At 39.3% G+C, this 23,310-nt stretch overlaps 1 protein-coding gene across 3 annotated transcripts in view; it reads left to right on the top strand.

The window, feature by feature from the left end:
* Positions 1-22,896, top strand: part of kif17 (kinesin family member 17) — a 65,139-nt gene extending 42,243 nt beyond the window's left edge. For 2 of the 3 annotated variants that reach the window (XM_073031692.1, XM_073031694.1), the window contains 4 exons: positions 820-1,078; positions 5,167-5,237; positions 10,138-10,255; positions 17,543-20,679. In XM_073031692.1, coding sequence (XP_072887793.1) covers positions 820-1,078; positions 5,167-5,237; positions 10,138-10,255; positions 17,543-17,751 — 657 coding nt within the window. In that variant the 3' untranslated portion in view covers positions 17,752-20,679. Of the gene's footprint in view, positions 1-819; positions 1,079-5,166; positions 5,238-10,137; positions 10,256-17,542; positions 20,680-22,707 lie in introns of those variants that run through there. The other variant, XM_073031693.1, reaches the window with a different exon arrangement.
* Positions 22,897-23,310: the final 414 nt, after the last annotated feature.

Genomic DNA, 23,310 nt, shown 5'->3' with positions numbered 1-23,310 from the left:
AAGAAAGCTTTTGGTATGTTGGCCTTTATAAATCAGAGCATTGAGTATAGGAGTTGGGATGTAATGTTAAAATTGTACAAGGCATTGGTAAGGCCGAATTTGGAGTATTGTGTACAATTCTGTTCACCAAACTATAGGAAAGATGTCAACAAAATAGAGAGAGTACAGAAAAGATTTACTAGAATGTTACCTGGGTTTCAGCACCCAAGTTACAAGGAAAGATTGAACAAGTTAGGTATTTATTCTTTGGAGCGTAGAAGGTTGAGGGGGTACTTGATAGAGGTATTTAAAATTATGAGGGAGATAGATAGAATTGACATGGATAGGTTTTTTCCATTGAGAGTAGGTGTGATTCAAACAAGAGGACATGAGTTGAGAGTTAGGGGGCAAACGTTTAAGGGTAACATGAGGGGGAATTTCTTTACTCAGAGAGTGGTAGCTTTGTGGAACTTCCAGTAGAAGTGGTAGAGGCAGGTTCAGTATTGCCATCTAAAGCAAAATTGGATAGGTATATGGACAGGAAAGGAATGGAGGGTTATGGGCTGAGTGCGGGTCAGTGGGATTAGGTGAGAGTAAGCGTTGGGCACGGACTAGAAGGGCCAAGATGCCCTGTTTCCATGCTGTAATTGTTATATGGTCATACTCTATCAATATATCTTGTTTTCCCCACATGGAATTATCTAATTACTTTTTATTCCCTATGTTAGTGACATTCTCATCATTGAGTGAAAGAATTCATTTCTGAAATTGATTTATTCTAGTGATAACTGATAAACAGACCTCGTGTTATTAATCTGTTTATCATTCATTTAATTTAAGCTAACGATTGCTGAGATAGAAATCTCTGATCTTCAAACTGAGTTTGAGTTTGAGCGCATTGATTATCTGTCTACCATAAGGAGGCAGGAACGAGAAAACATTCTACTTCAGCAAGTCCTGGAAAGAATCCAGCCGTTAATTCGACATGAATGTAACTACAGTAATATAGACAGAATGAAGCGGGAAAGTGTTTGGGATGAAGAAAGTGGTTGCTGGAAACTACCAGAAATGGTTCTGCAAAAGATCTCTCTTCCATCTGGTAAGTGGGTATCTATGGTTAAAATTCAAAGTACATGTATTATCAAAGTATGTATACCATATACAACCTCGAGAGTCATCTTCTTGTGGGCAGCCACAAAACAAAGGAACACGATAGAATTCACAAAAAGAACCTGCACCACAAAGACAGTCAGTCAAATGGATCTTTCCCATTTCACGCACATCTGCTCTCACTCCAGCCTCCTGCCACCCCACTCGGGATAGGGTTCCCTTTGTCCTCACCTACCACCCCACCAGCCTCCAGGTCCAACATATAATTCTTCGTAACTCCCGGCACCTCCAATGGGATCCCACTACCAAGCACATCTTTCCCTCCTCCCCTTTCTGCTTTCAGCAGGAATCGCTCCCTACGTGACTTCCTTGTCCATTCGTCACCCCCCATCCCTTCCCACCGATCTCCCTCCTGGCACTTATCCTTGTAAGCGTAACAAGTGCTACACCTGCCCTTACACTTCCTCCCTCACCACCATTCAGGGCCCCAGACAGTCCTTCCAGGTGAGGCGACACTTCACCTGTGAGTCGGTGTGGTATACTGCATCCGGTGCTCCCAGTGCAATCTTCTGTATATTGGTGAGACCCAACGCAGACTGGGAGACCGTTTTTCTGAATACCTACGCTCTGTCTGCCAGAGAAAGTAGGATCTCCCAGTGGCCACATATTTTAATTCCATGTCCCATTCCCATTCTGATATGTCTATCCATGGCCTCCTCTACTGCCAAGATGAAGCCACACTCAGGTGGAGGAACACCACCTTATATTCTGTCTGGTTAGCCTCCAACCTGATGGCATGAACATTGATTTCTCTAACTTCCATTAATGCCCCTCCTCCCCTTCTTACCCCATCCCTTATTTTTTTTCCTCCTTTTTTTTTTCTCTCTGTCCCTCTCACAATCACTCCTTGCCTGCTGTCCATCTCCCTCTGGTGCTCCCCTCCCCCTTTCTGTCTCTCTAGGCCTCCTGACCCATGATCCTTTCCCTTCTCCAGCTGCGCAATCCCTTTTTCCAATCAACTTTCCAGCTCTTTGCTTCATCCCTCCCCCTCCTGTCTTCTCCTATCATTTCAAATTTTCCCCTCCCCCTCCCACTTTCAAATCTCTTACTATCTTTTCTTTCAGTTAGTCCTGACAAAGGGTCTCGGCCCGAAATGTTGACTGTACTTCTCCCTATAGATGCTGCCTGGCCTGCTGCGTTCCACCAGCATTTTGTGTGTGTTGCTTGAATTTCCAGCACCTGCAGATTTCCTCATGTTTGCAGTCAAATATTTATTATGCAAAAAAAAGGAACAAATTAAGGAAAAACTTCTTCTCCCAGAGAGTTGTGGGGGTCTGGAATGCACTGCCTTGGAAGGCAGTGGAGGCCAGTTCTCTGGATGCTTTCAAGAAGGAGCTAGATAGGTATCTTATGGATAGGGGAATCAAGGGATATGGGGACAAGGCAGGAACCGGGTATTGATAGTAGACGATCAGCCATGATCTCAGAATGGCGGTGCAGGCTCAGGGTCGAATGGTCTACTTCTGCACCTATTGTCTATTGTCTATTATCTATATAAATTGTGCAAATAATAAAAAACAAATAATTCACAGAACATGAACTGCAGAGATAACTCCACAGGTAAGTCCACAGCCATGTAGCCAAGTTCAACACTACAGCCAGTTCAGGAGCCCCTTGGCTGCAGGTTCTACAGCTGCAGAACCAGGTTCAGCGCCAAGGCGAGTGCCAGTGGTTGCGGGCCACAGCTGAGAATGAGTCCCCACCCTGGGCCTCGATGCCTTAACCTTTTTAATATGGTTCAGCACTTAAATTGGCCAAACATTGGTTCATTATGTGAAATTCCATTGTTAATAATTTAGTTAGCATTGGCAACTCAGCTGGAATTTGAACACATGTACACAGGTTAAATTCTATACATTTGATCTCCTTTAAAGCAAGCAAAATTTAGCATTTACATAACAACTATGGCTTTACAGAAATATTTTCACTGTTTTTTAACAGTTAAACAATAGGATATTGGAACATAAAGGAGGCAGGTTTTATAGAGAGTCTTAGGAGCACCAAAAAGGAGAAAGAGTTTTGGAGCTTTTGGGGGGGGCATTTCTAAGATTAAGATGTAGAATTCAATGGCTGGGTATCAATTATTATATCCTAAAAAACAATTTTAATAAGACCTAAATGGAATGGTAGCCGATTAGGAAAAGGGGAGATGCAACGAGACCTGGGTGTCATTGTACACCAGTCATTGAAGGTGGGCATGCAGGTACAGCAGGCGGTGAAAAAGGCAAATGGTATGTTGGCATTCATAGCCAAAGGATTTGAGTACAGGAGCAGGGAGGTTCTACTGCAGATGTGCAAGGCCTTGGTGAGACCGCACCTAGAATATTGTGTGCAGTTTTGGTCCCCTAATCTGAGGAAAGACATTCTTGCCATAGAGGGAGTACAGAGAAGGTTCACCAGATTAATTCCTGGGATGCAGGAAGATTGTTTCCGATGTTGGGGAAGTCCAGAACGAGGGGTCGCAGTTTAAGGATAAAGGGGAAGCCTTTTAGGACCGAGATGAGGAAAAACTTCTTCACACAGCGAGTGGTGAATCTGTGGAATTCTCTGCCACAGGAAACAGTTGAGGCCGGTTCATTGGCTATATTTAAGAATAAGTTAGATATAGCCCTTGTGGCTAAAGGGATCAGGGGGTATGGAGAGAAAGCAGATACAGGGTTCTGAGTTGGATGATCAGCCATGATCATACTGAAAGGTGGTGCAGGCTCAAAGGGCCGAGTGGCCTACTCGATGCACCATCAATAACTCTCTGAGACGTGAGGCGAGATAGGCTTTTATTAGCTGGAAGAAAGCACTGTCAGCAGCAAGAGACCATCACACAACATCCTGGAGACTGAGGGAGGAGCAGTGCCTCCAATCGCCTTTATACAGGGGTCTGTAGGAGGAGCCACAGGAGCAGTCAATGGGGGGGCGTGTCCAGACAGGTATATGTAGTTCACCACACTCCTACACCTATTTTCTATGTTTCTATGTTTCTATGAAAGCTCAGAAAACTTGATGAACCACATAGTTGCCTTTTTACATATGTCAGAAAGCAAAAGGAAATTAAGTCAGAAAAGAGAATAGGAAGCATTATCCATACGCCTTCAATTTAATTAATTATTCCATGCCAGTAGAAGACAATCCTGTTCACAGTGTTCCTCAAGGGACTGCTGTCCGTTGGGGAAAAATCATTATTAAATCAGTTTTTCAATGCTCAGGTGCTACTTTTCGTATTGGAGCAGTAGGGAAAATATAGAGATACAATGCTGTTGATACTTCCATCAAAAAGTCAACTGAAAGGGTCTGAAAATTGCACTGCATTATTTTTTATGGTTCAAACAATAAGTCTTGAAAATATATGTAAATCAAATATATTTCTGATGATTTGTGCTGTCTTCTCATTTATGTTTCAAAAAGTGAATTAACTGCTGGTATTATCTTCAATGAAACAATCTAGCAGTAAGGTAATCTTTACCCCTAGAAATGGAAAAGAGATTGGCAGCTCATAAAATCTATGTCACCAAGATCACAGTAAATTGGATTGCGTCTTACAGTGAAATATAGTAAACCTTGTTTAACCTGGCATCCTTAGGATCTTGATTGTGCCAAGCTATGTCTGCTAATACCCCTACACATTAGTTATTATTTTGGATGTTAAATAGTTTTATAATCAACTTTGCAGTGAACCAGGTAAGTTAAAGGGAGCATGGGAACCAGATCAGCAGTGATTTGAAAGACAGCGTAGAAACCAGGGCCCCAGTGAGTACAAGGGAAGCCGCAAACATCACCTGGAATTTCCAAATCATTGGTAAATGGATAATCAGTTTCATCGTATTCACTTCATGCCTGATATAAAATTTGAAATGTTACTGGAGACTCTATTGAGCTTGAATATGACTACCTTGCAAAGCAGAGTTTGAAAATTATTTTTTTCTAATGAGGCATAAAAACTGATGCCTTACTGCTAAGTGGTAAAAAAAAAATTAAAGTGTAGTAGATTTACAAATGATCTTTTAACACTAATATTTTTTTCAGCTGGCTCCTGTGCAGCATCAAATAAGCAAGGGTTGAGAGTCTCTGCTAATGATATTACAGATTGCTCAATGGTAAGCATCAGTTTCAAGTGTATCCATACTCTAAAGACTATTAGAATAACCTGACCATTGAGATTAATTTTATTTGAGTATTTACAATGTTAAAGCATAAGTTTAAGTTTTGATCAATCCAGATTACTAACATGAGATGTGATTAGATTAGCCACATAATTACATTAGAGAGCAAGTATTTAGCAACTCATCTCCTGATTTTCAAAGCTTTTCCAATTGTCAGTAAAGCACAGCTCCAAGTGTAGTGAAGAAGTCTTCAGTTGCTCAGATGAGTGAGGTTCCAGCATTTAAGAAACTGAACTCTATCCAGCATGAAACATGCTGATTGATTGTGTTGCTAATTAAATGCAGCACATGACAAACACCAGATATTGAATCAAATCAGAGTGGGAATCATATTTATTATCTCTGATATATGTTGTGAAATTTGTTGTTTGTGGCAGCAGTACAGTGCACGACATATAAAATTACTTCAGGTTGCAATGAAAATGCAATGAAAATAAAATAAATAAGTCATGCAAAGGGGAATAGTGAGGTAGTGTTCTGAGTCCATGGACCATTCAAAAATCTGATGGTGGAAGGGAAGAAGCTGTCTCTAAAATGTTGAGTGTGCATCTTCAGGCTCCTGTACCTCCTCTTTGATAGTAATAATGAGAAGAGGGCATTTCCAAGATGGTGAGGGTCCTTAATGATGCATGCCACCTTCCTGAGACATTGCATTTTGAAGATGTCTTCGATGGTGGGGAGCCCGTCATGGAGCTTTGCCCAATAACTATACTTCTTTATTGTGATTAGTTGAAACAACTGAAAGATTCACTACATAGTTCAAACAACTCTTTGACTCTTTAGTTTCACAACTTCCAAAACCCTTTGCTTGTATTCAGATAACACCCATGTGATGAAGCTGGCTGGGGTTTAATCTTGGTGAGTTCTTTTCTGAGTCCCCAATTTGGGGATGTCTTCTATATTAGTTCGTATTTGGAGTCACTGGTGCAGATTCTCCAATGATCCACTTCTTCACCAATTTCTTCACATACATCCTAAACATTTGCTTTGACACTTTCAAATTCTTGTTGATACCATTCCCCAATCACTTTAGTGACGTGGTCCTCAGTTACCAAAGTGTCTGTTTATGATTCATAATTTGCTAGACTGTCCCTTTCACAAGATACCAGTTACCAAAATATCCCCATTTGTTTAGAGACACAAGAGACTGCAGATGCTGGAATCTAAAGCCAAAAAAAAAACAGTGAAGCTCAGTAGGTCAGGCATCATCTGTGGGAAAAAGAAACAGTGGCCATTTCAGGAAAAGATCCTGAGCCAAGATTGAGAGTCCTAATCTTCTTCCTCCACTCTTAGTTGTGAGGCAGGTCTTGACTTGAAACATCCCACACCGATGCTGCATAACTTGCAACAAGTTCCTCCAACAACTTGTTTCTTTGTCTCCATTTATTTGGTCTGTTCTCCAGATAGTTCCAAGTGGGATCTAAAGCTATCTCAATGATGTTCTCATGTTGATACTGCCCAGCAGTGGATTACATGACCTTCCATTCCTTCATCTATGTTTCTTTGTTCTTGGATCACAGCATTTCTCTTCCTAGCAGTGCTGTCCTCCTAGGGCCTGATAGGGTATTGACATTTCTCCTGATAGTACCTGACCCATCATTTTAAATATTTATTCCCATTATAATCAGCCCAATATGGTTGAACTGTTTCATATCAAAGTTGTACTCGAGTGTTTCAACGAGTTTTTTTCAACCACACCTCTAGTCTGTGACCGCTATCATCTGGTGTCAAAGGTATCTTTTACATTGGTTATTTTACTCCCTCCAAGATGCACACAGTATTGGAAATGTGTTCCCAGTCTTTGGTTGTAAAGTGGTTAAAATTCTGTAACTGTCTATGTTATAGAGATGAACATAAGAACTAGAAGCAGAGTTGGTCCTTCCCACCTGCCCCACTATGTAATTAGAACATAGGTGCTTTTTAATCTCAGCACCACATTCCGTCATGAACTCTACATACCTTATTCTCTGCTAACTAAAAATTTATCAATATTTCTGTGAAATGTACTCAGTGACTGAGCCTCCACAGACTTATTGCATAGAGAATTCTAAACTTTCTCTACTGTCTGATGAAGAATTTCCTTCTTACATCTGCCCCATTTCAATATAGTAATTAAGGGGGTGATTTGCCACCAGAGTTTTGATTGCAATGTTAAGTGTGCACTCCCATGCCTATTTTTTTTTTATTGGTTAAAGCAAGTCCAAAAGACACTAATTGAAGAAGAGGTCAGGATTAAACCCAGGTCCTTGGACCTGTGAAATAGGTTGCACCTCAGCACTGAGGTCCTTGGTAAACTCAGTCCATTATGTTTTGCAAGCCATATCATTCTTATGCCCAATGCTACATCCCTGAAAAAAACATTTTGTTTTAAGCTCTGTAATAGGAAGATATTACCAATGGACATAGCAAATGACTCAAAGATGTACTCAAGGCTTTCTTCAAGAAATGCAGTATCACCAACTGACTCCTGACAATCCCTGGTCCATGACTGCTCAAAGCGAAAAAGGAGCATTCAGGATGATATTGTAGACCTCAAGGCTATTAATTTCTCACTTGGGATCAATAAAGTATTTATTATTATTATTATGTCATCTCTCTGACACAGTGGTGTCAAGAAAACAACCTCTCCCTCAATGTCGCAAAAACAAAGGAGCTGGTTGTGGATTACAGGAGGAATGGAGACAGGCTAACCCCTATTGACAGTAATGGATCTGGGGTTGAGAGGGTAAGCAGCTTTAAATTCCTTGGCATCCACATCACTGAGGACCTCACATGATCTGTACACGCCAGTTGTGTGGTGAAAAAGACACAACAGTGCCTCTTTCACCTCAGTTGGTGGAGGAAGTTTGGTATGGGCCCCCAAATCCTAAGAACTTTCTACAGGGGCACAATTGAGAGTGTCCTGACTGGCTGCATCACTGCCTGGTACGGGAACTGTACCTCCCTTAATCACAGGACTCTGCAGAGAGTGGTGCGGACAGCCCAGTGCATCTGTAATTGTGAACTTCCCATGATTCAGGACATTTACAAAGACAGGTTTGTAAAAAGGGCCCATATGTTCATCGGTGACCTGAGTCACCCCTACCACAATCTATTCCAGCTGCTACCATCCAGGAAACGGTACCGCAGCATAAAAGCCAGGACCAACAGGCTCCGGGACAGCTTCTTCCACCAGGCCATCAGACTGATTAACTCACACTGATTGAGTGTATTTCTATGTTATATTGACTGTTCTATTTATTATAAATTAATATGATTGCACATTGCACATTTAGACGGAGATATAACGTAAAGATTTTTACTCCTCGTGTATGTTAAAGATGGAAGAAGTAAAGTCAATTTGATTCAATTCAATTATTATTAATTAGAAGTGCATAGGAGCCCTGTATATGCAGCAGAAGGAGCACAGCACCTCATAACAGAAAACCAGCTGTTCCTATCCATCAATGGGTAGATCTGTGGTTCCCACATTGGTCTCGTCAACCAATGAGAACGCACAGAACCAGAGTGAAAGAAGTCATTCTTGATCCCAAAGAACAGCCTAGGAAGAAATAAAGGGAAGCTACGATGCAAGGGAGGGCAAGCACCATTGCTTTACAATACTGAACAATAGAACTTTTGGAAAGCATAGATGTCCTTATTCTGCCAGGAGCCAGGTGGTCCCCCAGATACACTGAAAGAGCAGCAGAAACAGAAAGTGACTAAACCAGGAGTGTGACCTCGTTAATCCAAATATAATTTACTTTCCACTAGTCACACTGCGGCCACTGTGGTAACACTCCACAGAGTAATTCCAACAATCAAAAACATTAAATTAATGCACCAGGCAGACACAAAATTAATATACTAGGGTGATAAGTTGTAATTCAATGTGAGATAATTCCATTTATAAATTTATGTTAGGGTGGAAATTGTGATTACTTATTTTTGCATTATAATCAAGAGAACAGTGATAGTAAGAATCAAAAGATGAGAATGATGTGATTGTTGATGATTGGGAAATTAGCACTAAGATTAGTGATACTGCTTTAAAATATAAGCCCTGGGTTACATCGTGGCTTCATTCCCGAGAAGTGTTTGCAAATCATTTTTTTCTGTAAGTCAAGGCATTTATTTATTATTTTTCTCCTATTTAGTTACACTGGTATAGAATTACATGCTTCATTTTTGTATTTTACAAATATCAATAGAAGAGATTTGTCTTGTCAGTTTCCAAAGAGAATCTCTTCAGTGGCTTCCCACTGTGAACTGGCAGCTATGTTCTGAAAAACAATGCATCAGTTTAATTATTGTGAAGAGGTCACATGCAGAATTATTTTTAAAGACTTTTGAACTAACTAGCTGCTATCCCTATTCCATGACTTCTGGAGGTCTTTGCATACCTATAACCAAATTTCTTGTTTTGAAAAATGGTTTAAAAAGTTAAATTTTCACAAGTCAAGTCAGTAACTCAGGGAGCACCTATAGTTCCTTGTATACAGTCCAGCATTAAAGAGGGTGTTTCAATTGCAGCTTCGAGGAAGGGTCCCTGAATCAAAACAAAAACTAGTCTTCCTATCCACTGATGCTACTTGACTGGTTGAGTTCTTCAAGATTCAAGATTCATTTATTATCAAAGAGTGTATAAATTCTATAACCTTGAGATTTGCTTGCTCACGGTTCCTGTATTATCTGGATTTTTTGCAGTCCCTCCTCTTTCTCCTCATCAGCCTTTTCTCTACAATATCCTCATCTTCTCTCTACTTCCTGCTTAAATAGCATTTTTCTCAGAGATTTCATTGTCCCTGCTCAGATAAAGAACAAATGTGTGAAAATATTCTTGATTGATTTACAGGAAGAAGATCGTTACAGACAAATGCTCAACCGCAGTGATAGTGAAAATATTGCCAACAATTATTTCAAGTCGAAGCGTGCCATTCAAATCTTGAATACAGATCCTGCGCGAAGTCTCTGTTAAGTATCATGACAGTTCATAATTAAAACAGTTGAACCACTTGTACCAGATGAAACATTATTCTAAACAATCAAAAATGTCAACTATCAAGTCAAAAGTTAGCTGTGGAGGTCTGATAAAATAGTGTAAATTAGATAGTTCACTGCTTTTACAGAAGGATTTTTTTTCTGGTTTAATGATTACAAATTCAAATTTTGTTTTACTATTCCCCATGATTGCATTGATGAGGGGGGTCTTTTAAAATGAGAGAATTCTGGCCCAAATCTTATTGAAAATGTGAAGTAGCCTGCTTCACTTACTGTAACTTGCAAAACATTAGTTTGATACTTTGATTATCTTTTTTTGCTGTAGACACTTTTCTAAATTCCCTTTATTTTCCTGAACTGTATACCAACTTACTTTCTTCTTGTGAGGAAGTAGACTTCTGTACGGTAGCACACTATTAGATCTAGTTGGCCACAAAAACAGAAGGATTGATCACCATATGATAATCCTAGTTTACTTTAAAAAAAAGTGTTATGTCTGTTGTGATTATTAATGATACACATGGAGACTGAAATTGTGAATGTGGCAAGCCTTTATTCAGCACAAATACTCAAGGAGAGATCAGGTGTGAGAGTAGTCATGGTCATAGAATAGTACAGTATGGAAACAGGCCATTCTGCCCAACTTAACCACGCCAACCAGTGGGTACCTCTTGTATTTATCCCATAAATCAACTGCTTAGTCTATAGCTTTTGGTGCAATCTATATACTTAGTACCAACATGACTACGTATTAAGTGGCAAAATAACCAGTTGGGAACTTTCTTTGATCTTTGTAATAGGTAAGACAATATTACCTATTACCTATTAAAGGTAAGACATCTTCAAGATTCAAGATTGTTTAATGCTACTTCCAGTGTAAGGGAGAACAAAAAAAATAATTGTTACTCTGGATCTGAGGCAGCATATATAAAAAAAACACACTAAGATAAATAACACAATAATAAAAGAACACGATAAATAAATAAATAAATTATGTATATAGACACACACACACACGATAGTTTAGCTCCATAGATTGATTATGTGTAATTAAATGATGCTAGATATAGGAGTGTCTATACATAAGGTGACTGACAGGAAATGATAAAGTAGTAGTGGGGTGGGCTAGTGGGTAGCGGTGTTATCATGGGCAGATCAGAATAAGAATGGGTGGACATCTTCCACACTTCACTCATCCAGGCTGCTGTCCCCACATGCTTCAGGTTAGCTGCTAGCATCTCTATACCAAAGAACTAAATGACCACTGTCTGGTATCACTGACGCCAATCATCATCATCTCTGATCTTAACATGATCTTAAGATCTTCGACCATATTTCCATGTAGTCTAGTTAATATAGCTCTTAACGTCTACAAGTTTGTCCTATGCTTATGCAAATTTTTCATGCTCATGCAGATTTCCAAAACCTGTCCCTTAGATGGCCTCTGTTATTAGCTGATAGTCTTCTTTCTTTAAAGACAGTGCTGTTTGTTTATGCAGCTGAACTAATTTCAAGGCTATTGAAAACAGTTTGAAAGCTAGGTCACATTTGTATTAACATGATTTATAGCTGCATCTCCCAAGCAATTTGCAGTACCTTACTGACTGAATTGATATAGAATAATTAGAATATTATTCTAATAATATTAGAATACCTACCTGACCATTTTACCAGCCAATTTAAATCTCATTAAGTCTATTACAGTCCTCCTCACATGTTTCTATGCTATTTAAAAATTGTAGATCCAAGTCATTAATATGCACTCAATAAGCATTGACCTTAATATGAATTATCAAATTTCCTTTATAAGTCAAGTTTCTACATCAATTGCATTTAACTCATCAATCTTTGTTACTCATCATAAAGCTCTGTCGTTAACTAGCCATGATTTACAGTGCTGGTTTCCTTAATCAATCCATACTTATCAATGTGTCTGTTGATTCTGCCCCTGATTATTATTCATAAGATACTAGTGAGGCCTCACTTGGAGTACTGTGAGTAGTTTTGGGCCTATTATTTAAGGATATGCTGACTCTGGAGAGCGTTCAGACGAGGTTCATGAGAATAATTCTGGGAATGCAAGGCTTATCATATGAGGGGTGATTTTTTTAGCCCTGTGGAATTCGTTGCCACAGATGGCTGTGGAGGCCAGGTCATTGGGTGTATTTATGGTGGAGGTTGATAGGTACTTGATTAGTCAGGATGTGAGAGGTTATGGAGAGAAAGCAGGAAAATGGGGTGGAGAGAGTAATGGATCAGACATGATAAAATGGCAGGGCAGACTAAATGGGCCAAATGGCCTGATTCTTCTCCTATGTCTTATGGTCTTATGAACATGCGTGGATGAACCTGTCACTGCAGATAAATGGTGGAAAAATACACTGTCTTAATGGGATGCCAGGATAGATTAGCGATTAGCGCAACACTGTTACAGCTCAGGGTGTCAGAGTTCAAAGTTCACTTCCGCTGCCATCTGTAAGAAGTTTTTGCATCCTTCCTGTGAGTGCGTGTGTTTCCTCCCACAGTCCAAGTATGTATCAGTTAGTAGGTTTATTGGTCATTGTAAAGTGACCTGTGATTAGGCTAGGGTTAAACAGGTGGTTTACTGAGTGGTGCGGCTCGTTGGGCTGGAAGGGCCTGTCCTGCATTGTCTCTGTAAAATAGTGTGGGTCACTGATCCTGAAATCCGGTTATTTCTTCGATGCTGAGGGTTGTCTGTAAAGCTCATCAAGGAATGTGAAAAGGCATGGGATGGGGTGTTATATGACCCAGTTGCTGGGATGTATGTCAGACCACCAGTGTTAGATATGGCTACACACATGGTAACGTTTGAACCTCTCTGGAATGGTTATTGGATTTATTAAGTATGCCTGCAGGAAAATTAATCTCAGGGTTGTATATGATTACATATAGGTACTTTGGTACGAAATTTACTTTGAATTTGGTACCTGGACTGTTGCCCTTTGTCCTACGACATTCCTCCCTCACATTTTTGTCTCAGACAAAGTTGGTGTATCCACAGATTTGCAATGATTGATTAATTCCTTACAAATGGAGCCACTTTGAGTCATTAATATGGGATTGATTGCTGTCAGCTGAGGCATTTCATTGTGCTTTGCTTACCCGACACTTCCAATTGATTTTTGTGTCTTCTGATGACTATTGTACTGTATCTAGTGTTTTACATTAGCAATTGAGACTGGTGTCCATGCAGTGAGAAATAATTGACTGTTGTACTGAGGTGGTTGCTGTTTTGCTCAAATGGAGTTTAGAATTGACCACATGTGCTGCTGGCTTGATCAAAGTGTCTGGGCAACTGAGAAAAACTGTAAAGAGATAGATGTTGTTCTTGATCATTGCAGGGCCCATTGTCTGTCTGACATTGCAATATTCCCCTTGCCATTGAGCCATCCCGCTACCCTGGAAGTTCTCAGCAGCACTCAACTGCTGAATGGTGAGAGCACCCACGGCTGTAAAGGTGATTTCACTTGGTGAACAGCATTTCACTAGAAGTGAGTGCATTTAAAGTGGCCAGCACAGCAATCGGCAAGCTATTCCACGAGCTTCCAAATGTAAAAAAATAAATGTTCTGAAAAATCATGGTCAGCTGAACTGTCTGACATTCCAGGATCAAATATGCAAATATGCAAATATAAGCCTACAGACTCTCACAGCTACCTGGACTATTCCTCTTCCCACCCTGTTTCTTGCAAAAAGGCTATCCCCTTCTCACAATTCCTCCGTCTCCGCCACATCTGCTCTCAGGATGAGGCTTTTCATTCCGGGACGAAGGAGATATCTTTTTTAAACAAAGGGGCTTCCCTTCGTCCACCATCAACTCTGCTCTCAAACACATCTCTCCCATTTCCCACACATCTGCCCTCACCCCATCCACCCACCACCCCACTCGGGATAGGGTTCCCCTTGTCCTTACCTACCACCCCACCAGCCTCCAGGTCCAACATATAATTCTCCGTAACTTCCGCCACCTCCAATGGGATCCTACTACCAAACACATTTTTCCCTCCCCCCCCCTTTCTGCTTTTCGCAGGGATCGCTCCCTATGCGACTCCCTTGTCCATTCGTCCCCTCCATCCCTTCCCACCGATCTCCCTCCTGGCACTTATCCTTGTAAACAGAACAAGTACTACACCTGCCCTTACACTTCCTCCCTCACCACCATTCAGGGCCCCAGACAGTCCTTCCAGGTGAGGCGACACTTCACCTGTGAGTTGGCTGGTGTGGTATACTGCGTCTGGTGCTCCCGGTGCGGCCTTTTATATATTGGTGAGACCCGACGCAGACTGGGAGACCGTTTCGCTGAACACCTACGCTCGGTCCGCCAGAAAAAGCAGGATCTCCCAGTGGCCACACGTTTTAATTCCATGTCCCATTCCCATTCTGATACGTCTATCCATGGCCTCCTCTATTGTCAAAATGAATCCAAACTCAGGTTGGAGGAACAACACCTTACATACCGGCTGGGTAGCCTCCAACCTGATGGCATGAACATTGACTTCTCTAACTTCCGTTAATGCCCCTCCTCCCCTTCTTACCCCATCCCTGACATATTTAGTTGTTTGTCTGTTCTCCATCTCCCTCTGGTGCTTCCCCCCCCCCTTCTTTCTCCTGAGGCCTCCCGTCCCATGATCCTTTCCCTCCTCCAGCTCTGTATCACTTTCGCCAATCACCTTTCCAGCTCTTAGCTTCATCCCACCTCCTCCAGTCTTCTCCTATCATTTCGCATTCCCCCTCCCCCCACTACTTTCAAATCTCTTACTATCTTTCCTTTCGGTTAGTCCTGACGAAGGGTCTCGGCCCGAAACGTCGACAGCGCTTCTCCCTATAGATGCTGCCTGGCCTGCTGTGTTCTACCAGCATTTTGTGTGTGTTGTTATGCAAATAAAGAGCAACTTTTATGATTGCTTAAATCACAAGGTATGCTTCCTGCTTTACTGCACTGTCAGCAGCACCTACATCTTTGTTTCATGACTGGTCTGGGAAGACGAATCTCAGTGTTGTATATTGCATGCTTACTTTGATAATGAGTCTTTGAATCTCTGAATTCTGCTCCCCAACTCCTCCTGCCAATACCATTTAAAATTGAATGGTTCTCCATGTACATGGTTAAAGATTCGTGGAACACTACAGCACAAAAACAGGACCTTTGGTCTATTCAGTTTGTGCCAAACTATTATTCTGTCTAGTCCCATTGACCCACACCTAGAACATAGCCCTCTGTACCCCTCTTATCCAAATTTCTCTTAAATATTGAAATCAAACACACATCTGCTACTTACACTGGCAACACATTCCACACTCTCACCACCCTCTGAGTGAAGAAGTTCCCTTTCAGGTTTCCCTTAAACATTTCATCTTTTGCCCTTAACCTATAACCTTTAGTTCTAGTCACCCCCAATCGCAGTGAAAAAAGCTTGCTGGCATTTACCCCTAACTATACCTCTCATAATTTTGTATACCCCTATCAAATGTCCCCTCATTCTCCTACACTCCTAGAATAAAGTCCTTTTCGTATAAATGAGGTCCTCATGTCCCGGCAACATACTTGTAAATTTTCTCTGTACTCTTTCAATCTTATTGATATCATTCCTGTAAGCTTACGTACACAGTGTCCTGTTTAGTCTGCTGTTGTAAATGGACAGTCAATTTTTAAATGAATTGAACAGGTTGAGGTGAATGAAAAAGTTGCTTCCTAAAAGGATAGTCTTCAGTTTTTACCAGCACTTAATGCTTGATAATTAGACCTGGCTGAATTGGGCTCAGATTACAGTTTATGAACCAATTGGTTTGAAATTGAGTGTATGCACAGTGAATGTTGATATTGTCATTGACCTAGAAACTTAAATTTCAAATCCCACTGCGGCAGCTGCAAGCCAAAATACAGTTAATTAAACAAATCTGGAAATAAGTATTTATTATAATAACAATGGTACTACTGGGATCATAATCATCATAAATGTAGCTGCATGTTCATGTTCTTTTAGTTTAATCTGAGTACAAAGCAAAGTAGTTCATCCTTACCCGCTTTTTGAAATGGCTGACCAGGCTTTTCAATTGTACAAACCATAATGACAATAAATTACATAGAAGACTGAAAGTTGTCCTTTTACAATTGTTCAAGCACAATTAAAACTCACTCAGCTCAGATGATCATCAAATGTCCTCACTTATAAGACCTTAAAATATAGGAGCAGACTTAGGCCATTTGGCCGTCAAGTCTGCTCCGCTATTTCGTCATGGCCAGTCCATTTTTCCTCTTAGCCCCAAGATCCTGCTTTCTCTCTGTATCCCTTCATGCCTTGACCAATCAAGAATATATCAACCTCTGCCTTAAATATACATAAAGACCTCCAGAGTTGCCTGTGGCAACAAATTCCACAGATTCACCACTTTCTGGCTAGAGAAATTGCTCCTCATCTCCATTCCAAAACATCCCTCTAATCTGAAGCTGTGTCCTCTGGTCCTAGACTACACCATAGGAAAAATCCTCTCTACATCCATTCTATCAAGGCCTTTCACCATTCGATAGGCTTCAATTAGGTCACCCCTCATTCTTCTGAAATCTAGTGAATACAGGCCTTGAGCCATCAAACACTTTTCATATGACAAGTTGTTCAATCCTGGATTCACTTTTGTGAACCTCCTTTGAACCCTCTGAGCATGTGCAAAAATTGGGTATACAATTCCACACATGAGGTAAAAAAACATTAGGCAGTGATATAGTTACATATCTTTAATGTTAGAATTATATCAATTACATAAATACTCCCAGAAGTTAACAGAAAAAATGCATCAGTTCTAAATGCAAAATTGATTGGTTTAGAGCTGGAGTAATGTCTTTTTTCATCAGCAGGCTTGGGAACATATTAAAATCCCCAAATAGTGTCAGTGACCAACTCGCTTTTGTTTTGTGATTTCTCTGGCAGATTTATAAGTTTGAATGTTAAGCAATTTCAAATTACCTGCTGACACATAAAGTGAGCAATGTGGCTACTGGATTTAATCTCTAAATCATTTTGTCAATTTTTTAAAAAGAAAACTTCTCAGTGTAAGATGCTATTTATACTAATTGAGTCAATCATGTGGAACTTAGCTAAGAATACTACACCTGTAATTAAACTGACTGAACTCTCCTGATGTATAGTATATTTTCCCCCTTGTAAACAACTTGTGTAGCTAAGATTATTTAAATCAGTATCAAGCAATTTTTCATATTATTTTATTCTCTCCTGTAACAGTGCACAATCAGACGTCTATGCATAATATGTCTCTTAACAATGGGTCATCTTCCCACACTATCTCCAATCTAAATACAGTGTCTCCAACCCAGCCATCTGATATGCCGACTCCAAGGCCTTTCCGTTTGGAATCACTGGAACTTCATACATCCTCTGCCAAAACCAAACGCAAGAAAAACAAAAGTAGTTTTTTCATGGACACTGCCTGATGCACAACGATTACAATAAAATATCGCCTTTAAGGTATTTGTTATGTTTTTCTCCATTGTGCTTTTACTACTGCATACAGCAACCTGGCATGAGTCTGTTCATAGACCTCTCCCAATGCTGCTGTACTACCAACTGCTCAAATGTTTGAGAAAATTAATGCTACTGTACCAAAGGCTTATTTTTGTCAGATGATGGCTCAACCTCCCTACAATTGCTTTCTTGTATGAGATGTTGTCTGTGGTTTACTGATTGATGACCTGTATCCTATTGTGGTCTAATGTCGCATTTTTTTTCAAAGCAACACACCTCTATATTGTATATTGCTATTCTTACTGTAATTTAAATATATCTAAAGTTAAAATTCTAATTGTAAACTTCCATGTAGCTCATGTCATCAAAACCACATTTTATCATTCTGAATGTCACCAAATCATTACTACATCTTGTTAAAATAATTCCTTCTGCTTCCATTCTGCTCTTTAATTACTTCAAACCATTTATTACCATTCATAACGAAACTAAGAAATCTAAACCTACTTCCAAGTCAGACACATTTTAAACTTCAATTTCCCTCTCAGTGATTAATAACTGAATTATTGCATGTTAATCTCCTTGCTACTTTTCTGAAAACAAGAGTTGTCTTTTTCAGTTCTGGGAAGTCATTTGTCCACTATTCTGATCAACAGTTAATGCTTCATAAATTTCCACGCTTTCTCTTGTTTGTTTTTATATACAGAAATCATTAACCTCATCCTCACCTGTAAAAACAAAATGAATATTCATACTTCGCCCACTAACAAACCAGCTTTCAAAAAGCTTACGTTCACCTTTCTGTTAAATAGATATTCTTCTGAAATCTGTCATTTGTTTTAAGTGTTGTTGAGCATTTCAGTATCATTGCCATATTTAAAAAGGTTTTTAAGACAAATAACATTGTTGCATGAAACACCATAAATAGATTTTCATCTGATAAAACAACGATTTATTTCCTGAATGTGCAAATTAGCCTCAGATACTCAGTCCTCGGATAAGGACTGAAAGAAAATAATGAACAAGAAGTATTTTTACTTTAACCTCAATAGACACAAATTTATTTCATTCTCTTTATTAGGAATACTATAACCCATACTTACCCTGTCCTTTCTTCACCAGACTCTTTGGCTTCAGTCCTCATAGTTTTGAAATTGAAATGCATCTAACATCTTAGAGGGAACCCTTAGTTTACTTTCAACTTCATTATCCAATTCTCTTAATTTATATGTCTCGTTTTTATCAACCTTATGTCAGGTAAAGCTGTGAACCCTCTCTAAATCTGTTGTATCATTGTAAACAATTCTACTTTTTGCATATTTGTCACACTGAGATACTCCCGTAAATTATGTTATTTTAACATAAATTGAAAATTGGAGATTGAAGCTGACCCATATTTAAAAAAAAGAATTACTGTATAAAGCCTTAAGAGCACAGTCATGAAGTGTACAGCAGTCAAAAGGCTTGTAACTATAAAAATTTACTGTCTGTGCTGTCTGCTAAATACAATGATTCTTCAGGGAATAGGAGCAGGAAGTCTGGTATATATTTGTTGCCTTTAGTAACATTACACAAATACTGCCACCAGCGTAAAGCCTTTGCCAATATCAGTCATTGCTAAAATTATTGTTGCTGTGATTTTGTATTTGCTGTAACAAGTAAACAGAGACAAGCACTTCCATTCAAAAATAATAGTTGGTCATTCTCTGGGTACCTCTTTGATTCCAATGACTGTTTCTTGGTTCAACTAATAACTTCACAGATAAATATTTTGTATAATGTAACATAACTCAAGCTTACAGGCTCTTAAGTTTAATTATCAGCATGAGCTAATGATGATCAGCTGGGTTGAATTGCTGATAAGATTGATTTTAGTGGCTGTGGGCTGGGCTAAATTAGAATCAAGTGATAGTTTGTGGATGTTGAATGAAACTACATGTTAGACTTGTCATGATTTTCTGCAGTACAACAACCTTATGAGCTGCTCAGGCAAGCTGACACCATGAGTCTGTACAGTGGGCCACAGACGATGGTCATATTGAAGAGCTTGACTTTGCTCTGCGCTGACATCTCAAACTTGTGAACCACCCCTTCCCTGTACAGAATGTGTTTAATTGTGTAGAACTTGATTCAACACCTATAAACATGCAAATATTACTGAAGTTTCTTTAGTGATCTGATAGGAAATCTCACTGCCCAAAGTTTATAATGAGCCATTAAGAGAAGGAAGATGAATTACCTGACCTCCAATGAGACAGAGACATTAGGCTGCTGTAATTGGTCACAGCTCTGTAGGTGAGGGAATGAGCAGGTTAAATGGGCATACATCCTGTGATTCTTACTGCAGGTTGCATGCAGTTGTTTCATGGGAACTGGATCAAATTTCTCTGTAGTTGATGCTTGTCCTGATAATTGCCAGATACCTTTGGAATTATCTTCTTAAAATAAGTTAAGTCAATAAGATTTGCTGGAAGAAATATGAGGCTCGGAATTGGAACATGAGAAGTATGTGTGTACATTCAGGTTGCAGCAAAATTTTTATTATTAATTTCACTAAAAGTTGAATAGAGCTGGACATGTAGACACATTCTATCATGGCGTGCCATTGAAGACTATAGCACAGCTGGCTTCATTTTACAATATTAGAATTTTAACTTTTAATGCTTAAAATGGGAATGCTTTTTTAAATGATGAAAGATGAATAATAAGTTTCAGTGAAATGAGATTTGATTGAAAATGAGGTTAGGAGGAAATGGACATAATTGTTCTCATAAATTTGTACAAAGAAGACTTTTAACTATGTATTAATGACAGAACTAATATACTGGTATGTATTAAGTATGTTAATTAAGTTACATTAACTGTTTTGTTTTTAATATCTGTGCTGTTCTGTAAATATCCACAATAAAGTTTAAAGAGAAATGAGGTGTTTTAGTCTTCTTGGGAAGAAGAATATAACAGGTTTAAAGTGCACTATTGCAGTGCATTTAAGAAGCTTCATAAACCCATCCAGCCTCCCCTTTCATCTGTGTGTATAGCAGTATCTGGTGTAAGATAGAGGTACACAGAGAACAACTGCAAACCCACTGAAGCTCCTTCATCTCTGCCTTTAGGGTTATGGGTTATATGGGTCAAGTCTTTCTTTCTCTATCCAGAACCCCTGCCAGAAAATTTGCCAAAGTGAATCCACCATGAGAGTTGTGGCATTGTCCCTGATACCTGATTTAGATTTTGCACAAAGAATAGCTAAATGGGCAAAGTATGAGGGGATCTCATACATTAACCTAATTGAAGGGAGTAAAAAAACAATTGAATAAACGATTAACACACGCACAAAATGCTGGAGGAACTCAACGGGCCAGGCTGCATCTATGTAAAACAAGTACAGTGAACATTTCTGGCAAGACCCTTCAGCTGGACTGGCCAGCATCCTGCTGGAAAGGAATGAACATGATGGTTTTGATAACTTAGATTTACTAAAATGTGGAGAAGAGCTCATGAGGGAATAGCAATATAAATAATGAATCCAAAATGTGTGAATAGAAAGAAAGAAGGGAAACAGCAAGAAAGTGTTTTTGAACAGTACAGATAAAAGGAAAATGAAAAGATATAAATGATTAAAGAAGGATCATAAGCAATAAAATAAAATGAGCAAACTGAATTGCAGGTGAACATTGCCTCACTGTCCAGCTCACAACCCCTCTCAAAATGCATCTCTCCATCCCCATCCTCTGATTGTGAACTCAAACCATTATCAATTCCCATGATCAATAACAACTGATTTTCACCCTTCTACTCTCCAACTGTTGCCCATTCACATTTGCACATTCTCAAATTTTTCACTGTACCCCACCCAAGCCTTATTTCCCTGCATGTTCCCTTGCCTTCCCTGGATCACACAGTTTCTAAATGTTTTAATAAAATGGAAGTAACAATATTGAACAAAATATTAGATTTGTAAGTGCTGATTATGCCAAAAGAATTTGATTCCATTGTTTGAAGTGACCAAAGTGGAGAAGGGAATTTCTGTTTTTCACTCACAGATCTTAGGTAACATCTTCAGGGCATAAGAAACACCAGCAGCAGGACTTCCAGACTGTGATATTGGAGAATTACAAGTACATTAGTACTTCACTACCTGAAGTCAAATGCAATACTAATTTAGAAATATATGCCATTCCATCATTGTAATTTGGTTAAATTCTGGAACTGTCTAAGTTACTGAGATGAACATAAAATATGAAGCAGCAATAACCTATTCAGGCCCTCATGACTACTCCCTAACACACTGGCCCATATCCCTCTATTCCCCTAATATCCAAGAATATATTGATTTGTGTCATGAATATACTCAAAGGTCGAGTCTCAAAGTCCCTCAGAGGGGGACTACAAAAATTAATTACTGTCTGGGTGAAGAAATTTCTCTTTAACTTTGTTCTGACAAACAACCCCCTATTTTGAAACTATTGCCCTGCTTCTAGACATTTGTGACTCTGGGTCTGCATGTGGAAATAATGAAAATTCTGACTGAGTCCCAGCATGTCTTTGCAACATTGTCCACACACTGGCACAGGAGGTCTTGCGGTGTACATTTTCAGGGCATTACTTTAAAAAGGCACCTATTGACCTCTCACCACTGCCTCTCAAAGTTCGAAGTAAATTTATGTCACACTAAGATTCACTTACTTGCAGACATTCACAATAAAAACAAAGAAACATAATAGAACCGCTGAAAAATCGCACACAACAAGATGGACAAACAACTAATGTGCAAAAGTAAACAGACAATGTAAATACAAAAGTAAATAAAACAAGTATCAAGAACCTTAGATGAAGAGTCCCCGAAAGTGAGTTCATCACCACCTTTGATTCAGCCAATGATAGTGAACTTAAATATGACATTGCAATTGTGTTTATCTTCACAGTCACCAGTGTAAAGTGAGTCGAGCAGAGGGCTGAATACACAGCCTTGTGGTGCACCAGTGTAAATGGAGGATGTGGAGGTGATGTTGTTGCCAATCTGAATTGCCTGGGGTCTGCAAGTGGGGAAATCGAGAATCCAGTTGCACAAGGAGGTATTAAGGCCTAGGACTTGAAGCTTATTGATCAGTTTTGAAGGGAGTACAAGTAACATTGGATCATTTTTCTCAATAAATAAATGAACAAGTATTATGTGTTTTGTGTTATTTATTTAATTGGGCTCTCTTTACTGTATCTAGTTTTAGGACAGGAAGATCTGATCACATTTTTGGTCATATTTATGCAGAAATAGAGAAAATTCTACAGGATTCAGAAACTTTGTAGCACTACTGTACATATATTCTGCATTCTATTTTCTTTTGGACTATCTCAAAAGTGTACTTATTTTTTGGCATCAACTGCCGGCTAGCACACAAACAAATTTATTCACTATACCTCTGTATACATGACAATAATAAACCAACTTCAATTCCCCTCAGCCTTTCACACTATTATGTTTCCAGCAGATATTAAGAAAGTTAGTTGAAATCACCAATTATTACTGCGAC

This window comes from Hemitrygon akajei, chromosome 29 (genome assembly GCF_048418815.1).
Source record: "Hemitrygon akajei chromosome 29, sHemAka1.3, whole genome shotgun sequence".
In the NCBI taxonomy this organism is placed as follows: Eukaryota; Metazoa; Chordata; class Chondrichthyes; order Myliobatiformes; family Dasyatidae; genus Hemitrygon; species Hemitrygon akajei.
Note: the sequence above shows the minus strand (reverse complement) of the source record. Positions and strands in the feature narration are given on the sequence as shown.